The sequence below is a fragment of the Antennarius striatus genome, chromosome 14, assembly GCF_040054535.1.
Source record: "Antennarius striatus isolate MH-2024 chromosome 14, ASM4005453v1, whole genome shotgun sequence".
In the NCBI taxonomy this organism is placed as follows: domain Eukaryota; kingdom Metazoa; phylum Chordata; class Actinopteri; order Lophiiformes; family Antennariidae; genus Antennarius; species Antennarius striatus.
In genome coordinates, this window is record NC_090789.1 from 11,102,115 (window position 1) to 11,114,682 (window position 12,568).

At 39.7% G+C, this 12,568-nt stretch overlaps 1 protein-coding gene across 2 annotated transcripts in view; it reads left to right on the forward strand.

Annotated features, from left to right (window-relative positions):
- LOC137607308 (solute carrier family 66 member 2) overlaps positions 1 to 8,684 on the forward strand; it is a 28,314-nt gene extending 19,630 nt beyond the window's left edge. For both annotated transcript variants that reach the window (XM_068332982.1, XM_068332983.1), the window contains one exon: positions 5,527 to 8,684. In XM_068332982.1, coding sequence (XP_068189083.1) covers positions 5,527 to 5,737 — 211 coding nt within the window. In that variant the 3' untranslated portion in view covers positions 5,738 to 8,684. The remainder of the gene's footprint in view (positions 1 to 5,526) is intronic.
- The last annotated feature ends 3,884 nt before the right edge of the window (positions 8,685 to 12,568 follow it).

Here is a 12,568-nt window from a genome sequence, read left to right on the forward strand (position 1 = left end):
ATTTATTTGAAACTGGATTTGGAACAAAATATTTCATCCACTGCAAAAATTTAACGACGTTACTCACCTTTCTAGTAGTAGATAAAAAGTGTGTGTGGTTCATGGTTTCACACTGCTACAATTATTTACCAGTCCTGACTTTGAGGAGCCAAAGTTGCATGTGGATTCTGCCATCAAAAAAATAAAATACAGCACACAGACACAAACATAGAAAAGGGAGGCGGGAAATCCAGACAGCTGACTGCAACCTTATAAGGCTAAGCTTCACCAGCATGTTAGATGAGGATGCTAGAGCCTTATTTAGCCTGTAGGCTGCCAGCCACATGGTCACACACTGGGATTGTTGCATTGACTACTGATGGTACTAGGCCATCACCCTGTGGCCCAGTGGATGTAGCTACTGTGTGAAGCATGACTGTAGAACAGAGTAGCTGGAGAACCTCAAGATTATCAGTCCAACTCGTCCTCCCCCGGTCTGTTCACTTCACTTGAGGCTCTCTGTTTTCTCTTGATCAGGGCAGATGAAAAGAAAATGTGTTTTTCTTCAGAGGTAACATCCTGTTTAGCGTAGTAATGTTAGTGTAGCTTTTATCTTACATCAAAATACACATATTGTAACATCAAATGATAGATTAAAAAAGTAACGATAAAAGAAATCCTTAACAGAGGCACTAAACAGTACTTTTTATTGCCGTTAAGTTGTTTCTAAAATTATTCTTATGCCTTCCTTATGCATGTTAGCTATTTATTTTCTCTTGCACCTGGTGATAAGAAGTGTAATTCTGTTCCACTTTGTATGTTTTATGGCTATGGCAAGAATAACAAACTCGAGGACTTGACAAGTGGCATACTCTCACATAAAAGAGATAAAACTAATATAAAGTCACTGGTTCATCGGAAACTAAATGCAATTGCAATAGAAGTGTTTCATCCACCAAATGATTATAGTCTTTCACCCCAGAACCTCAAGATTTGAAGGCAAACAAATGGGTTTCAGGAAAAGCGCTGCAAGAATACTTTTCCATCAATATCCCCAGGATTAGATGAAATTGTCATATATGAGACTCTCAGAGTAATCCTTCATGGTTCAGATATTCTCTCACATTTTTCTTTAAATGATGAGTAGTTCTTTTTTGTAGTTAGGTATTTTCAGGTAGTTACCCAGCTGTGTATTACAGTATTACTGTAGGGCTGCAACAAAGAGAGAGTTTTCATTGGACAATCAGTTGATAGGACTGCTGGCTGACTGGCAGGGCATGTAATGCTCATGCATTGCTGTTCTCAACTGGAAAAAGCAAATCTCTTCCCAGATTCCTGTTTTTACTGGAAACACAGAAAAGTAAAGTAATAGATGCCAACTTAACTTAAGATGTAGTACAAAGCTGGATTTTGCTTGGCATTTCCCACTGGGCTTCACAACTGACCCAGCTAGTCAGTTTACAGCAGCTATAGTTGGCAATTAGCTTCCTTTAGCAATGAGCAAAGCTTCCATCAGGAACTTGGTCATTTTTTCCCCTTTCTTTACATTTAATTACATTCTGCAATACATCCAATGTATGTAACTGAATTTAAGGTCATTGAAATGACAGCATTTACAGCACAGTTACAAGAAGATTTCACTATGTAGTAATACTTGATGACTAGTTCATGTTATACCAATGTAGTTGAGAATAAGAAAACCCACAACAAAAATTATAACGGTGACAGCCGATGTCAGAGCAAACCATTTATGACTGTTAAACGTAAGTATAACTGAACATTTTGTTCAAGTGTGATCATTAGAACAACTGTGGCATATTTATAACATGTTACAATAACCAAACAATTCCAATTAATGAATGAGTGACAAGGACAACTCATAAACATCAGACTCATGTCATTCTAGTGTCATGTTCTCATACACAGCAGCCTCATGAAGTCTCATGGGAGACTGCAGCTTTCTTCATAGCAACACATGAAATAAATAACTTTCTTTAATTCTTCACTTTTCTTTCATAACTTTCCCCTGAACTTTAAATCCATCCCAAAGCTTTACTTACTTGTTAAAATTATTTTAGGAAGTAGATGATTATTCAGTATGTGACTGTCCTCTATTTCCTGCATGCACTCACCGCTATGACATCGTCGTAATAAAATGAGTTGCTTGATCTGAATAAATAGGAGCTGCAGAGAGACGATAAGAATGACAAAATTAATGCCCTAAACTATAAGCTTTACTCTGTCTGCAGTCAGTGTAGTGATATATGATGGTACATGAATAAGTACTCTTTAATAAATTATGTCAGGTATTTTTGGCCACTCTGTAACCATTTTGGATTAACAGATACAGAGCTGAGCAGCATTTTAGAAACTAATTAAGCCATTTGCTTAACAATTCATCTGTGCTTTTACTTTAAATGTCATTTTTTTAAAGCAAATATACATGCAAAACTAGAGTATGTATGTTTTTATGTATGTAATGTATCTGCAGCCTGCAGTAGAAATTTCCTACTTCTCTGGCATCGTTTCAGATGGGAGTGCAGCATGTTTCCATCCTCAATTTTCTATATATGTCCCTGAGAAGGTGACAAATAAGTAGCCCGACATGTCCTCACCATGTGCTTCCAGCGGTCCTTGTCTTACCTCTCATTAGGGAACCAACAGAGGAATTGATCAAACAAGAATCCCGCCTCTTTAATCATTACCAGTAGATATACAACCTCATAACTACGATAGTGGCTGCAGAGGAGAGAGAGGGGGGAGGGACGCTTCCCACAGTGCTAACAAGCTCCTCACTAAGAAAACAGAGTAGGAGGGGGAGGAGACGAAGGTGGAAACAGTTGGGAAGATGAGTGGACAGGGAGGAAAGGAGAAGAGGTGTATCAAGTTAGTTTTTCAAAATAGACCATGAAAATTATAGAAATGTAGGGGAAAGTAATTACAGAGGGAGTAGCTAGAAAATAGCTTGCACAAATTGGCCTCACAAATGAAAAAGGGCTAAGGTTAGGGTGGAGGCATGAATTATGCATGAAGAGTTCAGGCTGAAAAGCTTTGCTTCAGATGTTCCATGACATGTTCTGGATACACTCTCTTCTACCTGGGGCAGAGAGAGTAGATTACTTCTAATTCATCCTATAGCACGTTCCATCGGAGCATCCTCAATCGGAACCATGTGACATCATTCAGTTAGGAATTAATAACGCCTTTATTTGACCCTGCTGTGGCTCGATGGGTGAGACCCTATTATGAGATTACAGCTGTGACTTATTTTCTTACATCAGTAGAAATTGGATTGAATCTGTCAGATCTAGTGCAATAACAAAATGAGCATTAGCCTCCGGTCAGCTGCACTGCCTTTAAAAAACAAGAGTATCAGAAGCTGAGCATTAATCTGCTGCTGCAAAAGCTTCCATTCTTCACGACAAGCCTACCTCGAGATTCAGAAACCTGATTGCAGGTATTTTCTCCCATGGAGACCAGCTCAAAAACTGCATTCATACTGGACAAGTATTTCCGGTTCCAGCATTTATCGGCAGTGCAGAAAGAAGAATCCACAGGTGTTTTATTCCTGTAGTGTTGTAGTTTCTACGTGGATTTTGCCCCCAAAATATATCTTGTTTGGATATATATGAAATTAGTGGTCAAACTGTATGATAGAAAAAACAAGAAGACCAAACTATTAAAAGAATTCTAATCTCAGCTCACAATCAGTAGAGCCATGGAGTTCTTCTGTCATGTTAAAGCAAACAAACCAACCTCTGGATTTTCTAAAAGCCATTTAATGATTTTAGTACATTTTCAAATATAAAATATCCTCCTGTTGACTGAGAAATTGTCTCAGCAGCTTGTGTCATAATTGATCTGTAAAAGACATTTACCTACGGATTTATGCAAATCGTTGTAATGCAATTCCACATCATTGGGTGTTCTTTCCCTGATCAAAAATGATAAAAGCTTTAATGCTTTTGTTCTATGTGCATTGTCAATTCATGTGTGACAAGTGTGTGACAGTATTAAGTCCCAAAAAACAAAAACTGTTAGTCTGTTCATACACTTTTGCTGTGAATAATTTCTGTGACAAATATTCTGAATCTAAACTAATGAGGAAAGATGCCACTGGAGATAAACCAACCAAACTTGACTCGCTGACACCAAAAATATTCTCTAAAGCTTTTTCCATAGTGCTCGCAAACCAACCCAACACACTTGAATGAAGCAAAATTTCTCAGCCTGTGTTTTTATTGTTGTTGGCAGGTTGCTTTATGAGTGTGCTTTGTAGACAAAGTGCTGGCTCAGGCCTGTTTTTTTTGGTTTTTTTTACCTACATGTATCCTGCCTCAAGGTAAAATGCCTGCAGCGAGTGCAGCAACCAGCAGCGCCTTTTAAGGCATCTAAAAAGACTAGAAGCAAATCACCACCCTTCCTTGGTCCAGCTGAATGTTGTATCCATAGGTATTGTTGGAATATGATTTACAGTATACATATATATAGAATTATGTATTTGAAGCCTGGGGCTTGTGTTTTTGTCTTTGTTCTACTTTCACTATGCTTCCTTTTCCATCTAATTAGTTGAGTTCAGAGAGATTCCAGATACGAGTGAAGAGAATGCTTAAATAACTTTGGCCTCTCAAATCACGTGGATGCTTTACTTAAGCAACTTTAATACAATAACTCTATTATTTAACTGCTTCAACCCCTTGATTATCATTCATTATTCTATATTTAAATTTCAAATTGGTGTTATTGTAGCAAATGTGCTTTAGCAGATCATTGCACTGATGGTCTTCTGACCCATTTTCCTAGTGGATTTGGTGACCAAAATCTGTCTTTGTTCCACCCCTTTGACTCCACCAGTGGGTAATTTGTATTAAAGATACTTCTGAATGTTAATCAAGATTGAGGGAAAACATTTGATATAAAATGTGCCATTATGACACATTCATAAAAGAAAGGTTTTGGTAATTGTTTAGGATTTAAATTTTTTAATGGTTCTTTTTCAAAAAAATTCTTTCAGCTCCAGTTAGCAAGAGTGAAAGCGATGCCAAAGTAATCATCAACCAGCTAGAGGCTCATTAAACACACTGTGCAATCCATTATTTCAATAACAAATGAAACTAAATAGCAAGTATAGTTTATTAGCACTAATATCAGCAGCTGATTTAATCACTGCTGGACTACATGTTGATCAAGACATGAATGAGATTTGTTACTGATTAAAAAAGATGGAGCAGTCACTGTTGAGAACACTGAAAGTGGCGATAAGAATGTAGCGGTGATAACTTATCTGAGGTAACTGTTTGTTGTCTGATTGTTTGGTTTTCATGCTCTTTAGTTTCATTCATTCATTTTCAGTACCTGCTTCTTCCGCTGTCGTGGGTCATGGGGTTGTTGGAGCCTATCCCAGAGAACTTGGGGTGTGAGGCAGGGTACATTCCGGGCAGGATGACAGTGCACCACGGATGCTCTTTAATATAATTGGGCAATGGGAAAGAAGACATTTTCTAACAACAACAAACTCCTTAAATCATCTCTTCTCTTTCCTTTCAGTATCAAGATGGTTCTAATGTGGACCAGTGGCGACACCTTCAAAACCGTCTATTTCCTGTTCACCCAGGCTCCTGTGCAGTTTTGGACGTGTGGCCTGCTGCAGGTCTTTGTGGATTTATCCATCCTGTTCCAGGTTTACTACTACAGCCGCTATCCACAGAAACCAGTGTCTCACACAGTCTCCCTCGCCAGCAGTGCTAAAGCCCTCTGAAAGCATCTGCTAGTTCTCAAAAACTCTGGAAAGGAAGCTCTTTAACCGGCGCTGTGGGCTTGTATAAACAAAGAGGTACCAAAGCACCCTGAGAGGATGCAGGCTGCTCACCCTCACCTCCCACACCCATATATTAGGATGGAAAACACACAGACATGTGGTGTTGGTGAATGCAGCGTTACCACAAGTACACTTGTTACAACCTTTTTCATTTATTTATCCAACAGACTTTTTCTCAATGAGGCTGTAAGCTTGTGTGTTGGAATGCGGACTTCTCAAAAAATATAAAGTTAAGTCAGCCTGTGCACGTGGAGATTATTATGCACATACATGAATATAAACAGTCTGTAAAGTCATGATGTCCTGATGAGGACCAGCTTTTGTCATCCACGTTAGCTGATGATTGTTGCATGGAACCTCTGCCTTAAAACAAACATTCAAACATGGCTTACCAGCAATATAAATGTATTAATCAATCTTTATATATGTCCGTACTGAATGTACAACGCAGCAGTTGTTTTAGTTTTTTGTTTTAGATATGCTGTTCAGTTTACTTGCTGAAAGAATTGTGTCTGTGCAACAGAAGCTCAAATAGTTGGATAATAGAAGAAATCAAGCTCAAAGAAACTAAAGGCAATCATACTTTACCAAAAGAAGAAAAGCTTGAAATACATTGTCATTTACAAGAAACGATAGTTACATGTGGCATTTAAGTGAATGAAGGTACAATACCTCTCTTCGGTCTGGTACCAATATTGCTGGAATCACAAGCGTTCGTTTTTCCGAACATCTCTGTAACATTGTGACCAGTGTTCAGGTTGAATCTATTGATTTTGTTTAGTCTGTTGATTTTGTATTCAGTTCAGATAAGTGCTAACTAGCTACAGCTACAGTCTGTACAGCGTGTGCATTAGCCATTTGTGCAAATCCGACCAGTGGAGTGTTTTTACAGCCAAGGCGGGTGGGGGTCATAGAAAGGATTTAGCTGTGTTAACAGATTCTGGACAAAGATTTTGTTTAACATGCTGCATTGAGGCGGTTTTGTTGTTGTACAACTTTAGAGTATTTATGCATTATTCTAAGTTGCTGCTAGCCTTGAGGTCACAGCATTTAAACAGTTCCCGCCTAATGTGTCAGTGTGTTTTATTAAGATGCAGCTACCGGCTGGTGGCTTTGTGATTATTTTGTCACCAGCTTGTTGACACTTCAGTTCTTTCTTCTTCTTTTTTTAATTCCGGGAGAAGAGTACAAGTGGAAAGCTGAAATGAATGCTTTTTCCCCACATGGTTCTTGATTTACATGAACAAATGAGTTGGAAGCAGATTCGCTCAGTTTTTGCCTTTATTTAAACATGTAACTTGAGAGCACTCAAATCACATATTTCAGCCAACAACACTTAAATTACTTTTTATTCTGAGCCAAAATAAAATCCTACAACTGTTTATCTGTTGGATGAATGTAGTAGGTATGCTTGGGGGGGTGTAAATAGCACAGTGTTTTAGACATACACCCCATGCATGGACGTTTCAACCCTCACATGTCATGAGGGTCTACATGTCTTCTCCCTCACCCTCTATCCCCTTTTTCCTGTCATATCTCTGGGTGTCAATACCATTAAAGATAACTATATCAACAAAAAAAAGGAAATTGGTGCACCGTGAGGATGTCCTTATTTGTTATATGATCATACACTATGGACGCCACCAAGATGATGTTACTTTTGTCAAAATGTCTCATGCCAATTTAAGTAATTTCAGTGAATTCCTTAATCCAGGAAACGTAATATCTGGAAACCTACTTTATGTTTATTATCAGTAGTCAATGAGAAGATCTAGATGGTGAACTGGCCAGTCAGTGTTACAACTACAACTTGGCTGAAAGTCCATTGATAGCTCTTTAAGATATCTGACTGTCCTCTGAATCAATAGTAGAATCAATAACATATTGTGCATGTGTTAATTAATGAAAATAAAAGGCAAGGTAACGACTTGGAGGAACAAACTATCTGAGATTTTGATGAGCACAGCAATTATTACTACCAAGTAACCTCGTCCATAAAGTGAGACACAAGTCCTAATGAACCAAAAGGCAGATTCGCATTGGGTTTTACAGACAGATTTCCCTGAACATCCACAGGAAAATCATTTCTTCTCTTCCCATCATCTTGGCTGTGGGATGCACTCATTGGTCAGGCTATCACCAAGATAGCAAATTTAAATGCCCCTTTTACTGACTCTGATATTCGATGTGGCACTGTTTTTGGAATCTAAAAGCATCAGATAGCACAGTGAAGCAGTTTTTGCTTTTCTTTTTTCTTGGTGTGTGTGTTTTGTAATTCTCCTCTCAGGAGAGAAATGCCAAACCAGGAGACGTGGGACTGTCAGCCCTTCAGTGAACTGTGTATCAGAGAAGACCTCATTCTGTCCGCTTGTTCTGAACCTTGAGAAATGAAAATTTCCCTTTTAGTCCACTGGGATGTGGTAGGAATTTTCGATTAATATAGCTTTCCTTGCTCTTGATTGTACCCAATGCATCTATCATACAATGTCTGTTTGGTTTCTTATTTGTAGACATGTACAATATTGTTACTTCTTTTTTCTAACTTCCAATGGCTCTAAGATCATGCCTGTCTTTCATTCGCAGTGATAAGACTATCTCTGTAGGGATAATGTTGGATGAATGAAAGGTCTTTGGTCTGCTTGACCAAAATGATGGCACTATTCACTATTTTACTCGTGATTTCCATTTATCTGACTTGAATTATTTTACTTTGGGTTGCATCAGTTTATCATGTAAAGGTATTTTCCTATAGAAACTGCCAAATATTACTTTGTCTTATCTGTTAAAATCCACATCTGATTTTTTAGTCAACCAAAACTATGTTTAACTATTTTGTCTTTTTTTATAACGTCAAATCTGTTGGGTTGTATTTAATATTTTAATTAAACTACTTAAAAAAAATCACCGCTTCAATAACTGACATTCATTGGTGCATTATGCTGTGTATACACCAGGTTCTGTTGAGATTCTCTTGAGGCGTCATTACCTGAAGAGAACACAGAAATGTTTGCCATGGTTTTTTGTTTTTTGTTTTGCTGGATGTGACTGTTGTGTAGACATCCATCGTTGCTCCCATCAGCGATGCAGCTCTGGCAGACATCAGTTGTCAAAGGGAAGATGGAGACTCATCGACTTTGGTTCTTCTTTGGGCTTTGGACATAAAATATATTAATAATAAGCACATAAATTGTTTTGTGTTTGGCTTTCATATGAAGCGCTCCACTGGTTCACTGAAGAGACCATAAAATGTTGCCCATACACCAACCAAGCAGTAAAATATGTATTTAAGAAGGTATTTTCTAAATGCAGAGATATTAAGTCATTTGAAAGTCGGAATGAATGGGAACTCACTTAAATCGATAGAATGGTTTGTATGAACTTTTTCAAGTACCCCATGTTTTCTGTGATATGATTATTTGTTGTATCACCTCTAACCTCATAGAATGTGCATTTTTAAATCAAACTACATGTTTATATTGGACTACAACAGTAACTTCAAAATTTTCAATGAAGCTAAAGAAGTGGAACAAATTGCTGATATGTTCCTGCTTCTCACTACCTGGTCTTCAGAAAGTTGTGATCTTCATCCCTTCATCAGCCACCAGTATCCAATCCATGGGGGATAAATCTTGCTGCTGCACAGGACAGATTGCATTCTTAAAAATATCTTTGCTCCATTCACTTGTCCCTTCTCCTTAAACATAATGTAACATTAGAACTGGTCACAGATCAATCATACCATCACATCGGTGAGGTTCTTTGTTATGAAATGTGTTGTTCTTTTTTTCCTTTTGGCTTTTCCCTTTATGGGTTGCCACAACAAATCAGTTGCCTCCATGTAACCCTGTCTTCTGCATCCTCTTCTCTCACACCAACTACCTTCATGTTCTCTTTCACTACATCCATAAACCTCCTCTTTGGTCTTCCTCTAGACCTCCTGCTTGGCAGTTCAAAACTCCGCATCCTTCTACCAATATATTCACTATCTCTCCTCTGGACATGTTCAAACCATCTCAGTCTGGCCTCTCTGACTTTATCTCCAAAACCTCTAACATGTGCTGTCCCTCTGATGTACTCATTCCTGATCCTATCCTTCCTGGTCACTCCCAGAGAGAACCTCAGCATCTTCATCTCTGCTACCTCCAGCTCTGTCTCCTGTCTTTTCCTCAGTGACACTGTCTCTAGACCAAACAACATCGCTGGTCTCACCACAGTTTTGTACATCTTTCCTTTCATTTTAGCTGAAACTCTTCTATCACACATCACACCTGACACTTTTCTCCACCCGTTCCATCCTGCCTGTACACGCTTCTTCACCTCTTTTCCACACTCTTCCACTTGGGTCCCTCTCATTCACACACATGTACTCTGTCTTACTGCGGCTAACCTTCATTCCTCTCCTTTCCAAGACAAACCTCCACCTCTCTAGCTTCTCCTCCACCTGTTCCCTGCTCTCACTGCAGATCACAATGTCATCTTCAAACATCATAGTCCATGGAGATTCCTGTGTTACCTCATCTGTCAGCCTGTCCATCACCATAGCGAACAAGAAGGGGCTCAGAGCTGATCCCTGATGCAGTCCCACCTCCACCTTTAACTCCTCTGTCACACCTACAGCACACCTCACCACTGTCTTACAGTCCTCATACATGTCCTGCACCGCTCTCACATACTTCTCTGCCAGACTTCCTCATACAATACCACAGTTCTTCTCTGGGCACCCTGTCATAAGCTTTCTCCAGATCTACAAAAACACAGTGCAGCTCCGTCTGGCCTTCTCTGTACTTCTCTATCAACATCCTCAAAGCAAATACTGCATCTGTAGTACTCTTTTTTTGGCATGAAACCATACTGCTGCTCACAAATGCTCACTTCTGCTCTTAATATAGCTTCAACTACTCTTTCCCATAACTTCATCGTATGGCTCATCAGCTTTATACAATTTATACAATTTACTCCGGGATTAATAAAGTATCTATATATCTATCTATCATTATTCCTCTGTAGTTGCCACAACTCTGCACATCTCCCTTGTTCTTAAAAATGGGCACCAGCACACTTCTCCTCCATTCCTCAGGCATCTAAGATCCTGTTGAACAACCCAGTCAGAAACTCTACTGCCACCTCTCCCAGACACTTCCAAACCTCTACAGGTATATCATCAGGACCGACTGCCTTTACAATCTTCATCCTCTTCAATGCCCTCTTACTTCATCCTGACTAATCTTTGCTACTTCCTGGTCCATAACAGTCACCTCTTCTAGTCTTTGGTCTCTCTCATTTTTCTCATTCATCAACTCTTCAAAGTACTCTTTCCATCTTCCCCTAACATTACTGGCACCTGTCAATAGACTTCCCATCCCTATCCTTAATCACCCTAACCTGCTGCATATCCTTCCCATCTCTGTCTCTCTGTCTTGCCAACCTGTATAGATCAGTCTCTCCTTCTTTACTGTCCAACCTAGCATACAAGTCATCATAAGCCCCTTGTTTGGCCTTTGCCACCTCTACTTTCACCTTACGCTGCATCTCCCTGTACTCCTGTCTACTCTCCTCAGTCTTCTCAGTGTCCCACTTCTTCTTAGCTAAACTCTTTCTCTGTATACTCTCCTGTACCTCCTCATTCACCACCAAGTCTCCTTATCTACTTTCCTTCCAGATGACACACCAAGTACTCTCCTACCTGTCTCCCTGATCACATTAGCTGTAGTTGTCCAGTCATCTGGAAGCACCTCCTGCCCACCCAGAGCCTGTCTTAACGTCTGCCTAAAAGTCAACACAACACTCTTCCTTTTTTAGCTTCCACCATTTCCTCCTCTGCTCTGTCTTTGTCCTCTTTATCTTCCTCACCACCAGTCATCTTACACACCACCATCCTATGCTGTTTGGCTACACTCACCTACCACTACTTTACAGTCACTGATCTCCTTCAGATTACACTGTCTCTACAAGATGTAGTCTACCTGTGTGCTCCTACCTCCACTCTTATAGGTCACCCTATGTTCCTGCCTCTTCTGGAAGAAAGTATTCACTACAGCCATTTCCATCCTTTTTGCAAAGTCAACTACCATCTGTCCTTCTGCATTCCTCTCCTGGATACAAAACCTGCCCATCACCTCCTCATCACCTCTGTTTCCTGCACCAACATGCCCATTGAAGTCTGCACCACTGTCTTACTTCTAGGTGTGCTCTGCATCACTTCATCAAAGTCCAACCAGAATTTCTCTTTCTCCTCCAGCTCACATCCTACCTATGGAGCATACCCACTAACAACATTGAACATCACGCCTTCTATTTGTAGCTTCAGACTCATCACTCTATCTGACACTATTTTTACCTCCAGGACATTCCTAACAAACTACTTCTTCAAGATAACTCCTACTCCATTTCTCTTCCTATCTACACAATGATAGAACAACTTGACCCCTGCTCCTAAACTTCTAGCCTTGCTACGTTTCCACCTGGTCTCCTGGACACACAGTATGTCAAACTTCCTTCTCTGCATCATGTCAACCAACTCTCTACCTTTTCCTGTCATAGTTCCAACATTCAGCGTCCCTACTCTCAGTCCTATACTCTCGGCATTCCACGCTTCTGTCTTCCTACAAACTCACTTTCCTCCTCTCCTTCTTTGACCAACAGTAATCCAATTTCCACATGCACCCTGTAGGTCAACTACACCGATGGCGGTCGTTGTTAACCCTGGCCTCAACCGAAGTCATAGGTTTGATTCGCATGTTTGATTTAGCAAAAGTTTTACGCAGGATGCCC